This window comes from Sinocyclocheilus anshuiensis, unplaced genomic scaffold, assembly GCF_001515605.1.
Source record: "Sinocyclocheilus anshuiensis isolate Anshui unplaced genomic scaffold, SAMN03320099.WGS_v1.1 scaffold1230, whole genome shotgun sequence".
Lineage (NCBI taxonomy): Eukaryota > Metazoa > Chordata > Actinopteri > Cypriniformes > Cyprinidae > Sinocyclocheilus > Sinocyclocheilus anshuiensis.
In genome coordinates, this window is record NW_015558637.1 from 792,436 (window position 1) to 799,400 (window position 6,965).

Consider the following 6,965-nt stretch of genomic DNA (forward strand, 5'->3'; position numbering starts at 1 on the left):
AAGACAATTTTTAATATAACTCCGACTGGATTCGTCTGAAAGAAGAAAGTCATATACACCTAGGATGCTTCAGGGGTGAGTAAAACACAGCATAATTTTCATTTTGCGGTGAACTAACCCTTTAATAGTAGTATTGATTTCTTTAAAAAAATCTTACTGACCCCAAATTTTGAATGTCACATACTGAAGTAAAATTGATTGTGAATGTCATATACTTCATAAATGGGCATAAATGACTTTTTAAGAGGACAGCAGAAATATTATGCATCTTACCGTGAGTAAGAGGAACCAGGTCTTCCTCTCAGCTGGTCCAGCTCTAGTTGAAGCCTCTCCAGCTCTGCAATCAGCTGATCCTAGGAGGAATAAGATTTTAGTATCAGATAATGTAGCCATTTGGACTCAGGTCAAGTGAACAGAACCTTCTTTTCTTTTTTTTTTCTTTCTTTTTTTTACAATACCATTATAGGTTAAAGAGAAACATACCTTGTTCGCTAAGAGATCATCTTGGATCTTCTTCATGTTAGCGAGTTCCTCAGAGAGAGCGTTCTGTAACATATTACACCAGATGCTTACATATAAATTCATTCAGTTGTAAGGTGTTCTTATCCAAATTGATCTCATGTGTGTTTCCTGGGAATCAAACCCATGACAGTGGCATGGTTAGCATCATGCTAGGATGGGTCACAATGGCGAAATAGTTGACCAGTCAGGTGAGGTTGGCTAGTTTAGATTATAATCTTTTTTTTTTAGGTTTTGATATGTTTTTTCTTAAATTAGCATACTATCTGAGTGTGCTGTTTCTTGAAAAAAAAAAAAAAAATCAAATAATCATTAATAATAATTAGATATAAAACAATAAATAAAAATAATTACTTAAAATTATAAGTAGAAAAAAATCTAGGCAATATTTTATGATTTTTCTATGAAGTTCTAGACCTAGAAATCATGCTTTTGAAATTCCCTCATTTTTACAGGACGTTTTTACATTTTTACATGTGTTTTTAAAACGGTATGTTGAAATAGTTTTCCTAACCGTTAAAAATGGATCTTGAGACGTACGCTTCTTCAATCTGTTTTTGAACACACCTTTTGTAAATGGCCTCACAAACACATCCAGCTGAGGTCAGAGGAACCAGAAACAGCCTAATTATACTTCCTCAAAACTGATTAGTTAACTACAGTAGTTGTTCAGGCATCCCACAACTAGCAGATTTTGAAAGTATGTAGTTTTGCACATTCCTACACCATTCCAGTCACATGTCTTCCATTTCATGTCTTCTGTTTCTGACATTATGTGCAAATTATGTTTCAGCCATTCATCATAGATTCTCTGATGAGAGATGCATTGGGTATGAAACACCTGCTTTTGTGCTGAAATAATGAGGGAGGACACATAGAGGAAGCCTGGAACTCCTATTAGACATGAACAATAATAAAAAGGCAACATCTGGATTTTGAGGTAAACTTCAAAGATGTGGTGACATGTCAAGGCTATTTTTCAGTTTTTTGGATGTGTGTGCAACGTTGCCAAAGAAATCAAATCTGAAATTTTGGAGGATCACACCTTCTCCTCCAGGGCAGCCATTCTCTCCTTCAGGTGCAGCTGCAGTCTCTCATTGGACTCCGACAGAAGCTTGTCCACCGTGTCAGAGAGACGCTTGTTGTGTTCATCATTCATCCGCTCCCTCTGCCTCGCCTTGGGGGTGTCACGGACAGAGAAAGAAGAATGATGAATCTTGAGTATATACTTGACTAACAGTGAATAAAAGGTGATGAGAGATGACGCTGTGTGGTTTCAAGCAAATCTAAGAGTAACACTATTTTGAATTTCTTTTTGAATTTATATGACTTATTTCTAAGTAATATAATTGTTTCTTGTTAAAGTCACACATCCCATCAGACAGAGATTTGCTTAATGATGGAAAAAGAAATGCTACAAGAAACGTGGTTGCTTCTCAGATCGGTTTTTTACAAGATAGAAGTCAACTTTAAATATAAATTAACTATATAAACTCTATGTTTTTTGTTTCATATGTGCAATACTCATACATCTGCTTACAAAATTGCTTTCGGATTCTCCAGTTGAATTTTAATTGTTATTTTTAGTTGTATTTAAAATATACTTAAACATGTTTAAAATTTATTTAAATATTTTTTTTTTTTACATTTTGAAGATGTTTAATGCAAATTGTTTGTTTACTTTTTATGTTAAATGAGAAACTCATGATGTAACATTTGTGAATCAATAAATTTCACACGTCATACTCAATATGTTTGCATTTTAATTTCAAATAACCTTTTTTTTTTTACTCTAAAAGCCCATCCATAGTGAAAATACTTCACTATATTTGACATGCTGAACAAACGAAAAAAGAGAGGATTGGTCACCCTCTGTAGCTCCTGATTTTTCTCTTCAAGTTGTGCCTCTAACTGTCTCAGTCGCTCCTCAAAGTTGCCATGACGCTCCTCTGCCTAAACAACAGAGCAAGGATAAAATGTCTATTAACATTAGTTTGGACCTGTTCTCAATTTGAAATGAGTTAATAGCACAGCACGTCAAACAGATCTGAACCTGACAGCACACACCTTGTTAAGTGCCGCCACCCTCTGGGCGAGCTGAGCCTCGATCTCGGGCAGCGTCTCGGCCCTCTGGAGGGTTTGCTGCAGCTTCTGTTTAGCATCGTCTAGACGCTCCTGGAGCTGCCTGTTCTTCTCTTCGCTCTGAGTGACAGAACAATGAGGCGAAATAATAAAGAACACCATAATGAACACATTCTCTTCAGGAAAAACAGTGCTTTGTTTTTGGTGGAGACCTGGAAAAACACAATGGAACTTCTTTTTGTCAGAAACGAAGCCACCAACGAACCAACAGAAAAAGAAAAATTAAGAAATAAAATTATGAACAAAAATCAGGTAAACAAACACAGGCAGATGAAAAGTTTAGTCATTACGTTATCTATAACCAGAGATCATTTCGATACGTATGAACAGCAAAGACATATGTTACTTAAAACCAACACGTCCAGACATATCACAGAGCCTGGAAACAAATTCTAAATTCTTGTAGCCACAATTACAGACTTCAACCCACAAGCCTCTAAAACAACAAAATAAATTCACTTAGATTTAAATGCAAACAGTAGTTTTGGTGCATTAACACCTTCTTAGGTTCCATAGCTAAGAATGTCTAAATCTGCAGTGCATCTCTATTTACTGTGAATATATAGTGATATATTTCCCATTGCGCAATTTGTTTAACTTAAAGATTTGACAGCGAAAGGCTTTGTACAAATATAAAGATTTGGAATTAATATCTTTAATAATATGCCAAAAAAAAGTAGAAAACAAATTTCAAGATTCATTTGTTGTGATAATAAAATAAAAAGTTAGTTTCTTATTTAGTTTTTTATTTATTCATCAGAATATCAATTTACATGTCCACATTCATAACAACTACATTTTAATGGGTTATATAGAATTAATAAAAACTGTAGACTACCCTTCAAAAGTTTTTTTTTTTTTTTTTTTAAAGAAATGGTTTTATTTAGCAAGGATGAATTAAAATGTAAGTGACAGCAAAGACTTTTACAAAAACAAATGCTGTTCTTTTGAACTTTCTATTTATCAACAAATCCTGAAAAAATTTACCACAGCTTCCACAAAAATATTAAGCAGCACCACTGTTTTTAATACTGAGGTCAATAATATTATTTTTGAGCACCATAAATATAAGAACACATAAAATCTTAATATTTAAGAATATTTTACAGAATTTTTATTGTACATTTGACCAAATAAATTAGGCTTGGTGAACATAACCTTTATTCAAAACCATTTAAAAATCTTACCAACCCAGAGCGTTTGAATGTTAGTGTAAATTATATTTAATATAAACCGTTAAATTCAGCTTTTATTTAAACACAAATATCATGTTTTTACTGTCTATGCTTTTTCCTATGAAAAAAAAAATCAGAAAATTAATTTGGCCTTGTAAAGATTGAATAGTTTTATGGGAAAAATCATAGTTTGATGCTGTAGTTAGTAACAAAGAGTCTAGGCCTATTTGTTGACCAATAATCTGAATATTGGAGGGGGCCTGCAGTGCTTCCCCATGGTGGTTATGGCCCTGAAACTTTAAGGTCTTAAAATACAAAAGATTTCTTGAAAACTGAAAAGAAAGAAAAGTCTTGAAATGTTTGCAGATGAAACAAAAACAAAACAAAATCTTCAGGCACAAATGGCGCCATACCCTGAGAATAACCCCCAGAGACTCCTGTTGATGAACACACTGTTAAATGTTCCTTCAATAGTTACACCTTTCATGTGTGTCTGTACATGATTTTTCTTTTGTACCTGTCTGTATAAAGACTCTTTGCTGGCAAGCTCGTTCTCCAGCTTGTCTTTGATGTCATGGAGAGAGGTTGCCTCCCTCTGGGCACTAAGGTACCTACAGACAGAAACACACACGGTGAGGATCTGCAGGCTGCTTGAGAAATCAAAACTGCAACTCTATCTGTGTCATTCCAAAGTGCGGCCATACCATACGACAAAACAGCAGTGAGATCTGGTCTAATTTGGTCTAGATTACCTGCGCTCTAAGGTGGTAATTCTTTCCTCCATGTCCTCTCTTTGACACAGCGCCTGGGAATGAGGGGGTGGGAAATTGTGAGATAAAAGAGAGATAACGTCAAAAAGAATAAAAGACAACAACATATGGTTAACTGATTGCAGAAACACAAACACACACTAAACAATCACAATCAGACCATTCGGTAACATTATTATGTTTGGGCGTCTGTCTAGACAGCAGTTCCACCGTAACTGTTTACTTCAAATGGAGCTGACTATAAACATTTATTGCAAAACAAAAAGCGCAGTATCAAATATTACATAATTGCTAAGAGGGAGGAAGAAGAGGCACTGGAAAACGAGTGTAGCAAATAGAACGACAGGCTGTGTGTCCAGGGAAATGAGGAAAAAACCCTTTCATTTGCCATTATCGAGACTGTACTTTATGACAGTGGAAGCAGATTATAAGCAAAAATCTGCTCAAGGCATCCAATGTAAATAGGACGCCAAGCCAGCATGGTAGCTACTGGCAATTCCGGAAAATTCCATAAGTAGCGAGTCGGTGACATGAAACAGGCGCCGTTGCCAAGTTGGCAAGTCGGCAAGTCTTTGTGTTACCGCAGGAGAATACAGTATGCTTCTATTATACAGAAAATTAGACTTCTTCCATGAGGAACGTCAGACAGACAGCTGATTATTTTGTTGGCAGTTTGACTGATCTCGCTTTGGCTGACAGACACACCCCATCAACAACTAGAGCACTTTACCGGCAATTAATCACTGCATCGTGGCAGGAAACCCTTCTAAATGGGAAGGGAGGCGGGATGACAGCAAAACCATGGTTGCGTGACATGGGGCTCTTGATTTTGTTTTGAAGAGCTCTTGATGAGAATTTAACCTCTGACCCACCTCTTTCACGTCCCTCTGAAGCTTCTGATTGGCTTCCTCAGATTTAGCTAATTCCCTTCTGGCGGTAGTGAGCTGTTCCTCGATCTCTCCAACCTGCACATTGGAGACATGGCTCAGATGTTAACATGTGCACATGAACGCTTGCAAACACAAAGACGAGCCAATGAAACTTGGATGCAGTCCAGTAGCCATTTCTCCCTCTGACATTTCTTTTCAATTATAATTGGGAATGCTGCATGCATCCACCAGAGGGCAGCAGAATGTGACACAGTCTTTCACTCAGCATCTCCTCTGATTCTGTATCTCTATGGCAACCAGAGGCACAGCTTCCCCAAAATTTTGAAGTGAAAATGGGAGGAGGACGATTTAATGTTAATAAAATTCACAATTAATTTCATTTCATGTCTCAGAATGTGTGTTTTTTTGTTTGTAATTTCACAGCTGTAATACCATAACGTGTTAATGAAGTTGGAAAGCGCCGCTTTTCTATCGTGAATGTGCCGAATCTGCTGATGTGATTACAACCGTTAATGATAGAGAAGGGTAGGGGGAGGCCGGGGGAGATCTGAGCTCTCGTGCCTCCGTTGGTAAAAAAAATTAGCCAATCACCGTTAAGTGTTCACTTTCAGCGCCGAGGATTGTTGAGAAAAGAAACCTCGCAGAGGAGGCTAGCCTCCCTTCTGATATCGACTAATCATCATAGAGACATAAATTACGTGATATTAGTTTGAACGTCTCCCGCTGCGCTGATAATGTACCAAGTACTTATGATGAGTAGCGATATTGAATATTTATAGGCAAATATATAGGCAAAATAGCTCAAATAATAAATTTTTTCATGGAACACATTTTAATTAATAATTGTTATCCTTTTTAAATGAAATATGTATATGATATATGTATATGATTTATTATTCAGCTTGTTGCAATGCATTATGGCAGGGTCCATGTCCAGTCCCGCAACTTCCTGCAGAGTTTAGCTCCAACCCCAATTAAACACACCTGAACCGGAAAATCAAGGGTTTTCAGTATTACTAGAGACTTCTAGGACAATATGCTGGGGAAGGTTGGACACCACTGCATTATGGGATAGCATTCTCTCTATGGCTAGAATTTGGCTTCCTTTTGAATCAACTTGTCTTGTTGAGAGTGTGCCTACGATTCTTTAAAGGGGTCATATGATGCGAATTCAATTTTTCCTTTCTCTTTGGAGTGTTACAAGCTCTTGGTGCATAAAGAATCCACCAGCCGCGCCGTTCTCAAGCCCGCCCGCCACCACTCACTCAAGCCGGCCTCCGCTCACTCTAGCCCGCCGGCCATTCCTCACTCTAGCCCGCCGGCCATTCCTCACTCAAGCCCGCCGTGTGTGACGCTGTGTGCTTCGTTGTGAAAGCGAAACTACTTTGTTTGGCATTCCAAAAGAGGACACAACTAGAAATCAGTGGTTAAGTTGTATTTACAACACTGTTCCAGAACAGTTCAACCCA

General features: G+C 37.3%; 1 protein-coding gene across 1 annotated transcript in view; it reads right to left on the bottom strand.

The window, feature by feature from the left end:
- Positions 1-6,965, bottom strand: part of LOC107680840 (liprin-alpha-3) — a gene marked incomplete at its 5' end in the record, with an annotated part of 37,760 nt that overhangs the window by 20,083 nt on the left and 10,712 nt on the right. Inside the window, 8 exons of the mRNA XM_016476890.1 lie at positions 274-353; positions 484-546; positions 1,565-1,696; positions 2,389-2,472; positions 2,587-2,721; positions 4,354-4,447; positions 4,589-4,641; positions 5,479-5,571. Of these exons, the coding sequence (XP_016332376.1) occupies positions 274-353; positions 484-546; positions 1,565-1,696; positions 2,389-2,472; positions 2,587-2,721; positions 4,354-4,447; positions 4,589-4,641; positions 5,479-5,571 (734 nt within the window). The remainder of the gene's footprint in view (positions 1-273; positions 354-483; positions 547-1,564; positions 1,697-2,388; positions 2,473-2,586; positions 2,722-4,353; positions 4,448-4,588; positions 4,642-5,478; positions 5,572-6,965) is intronic.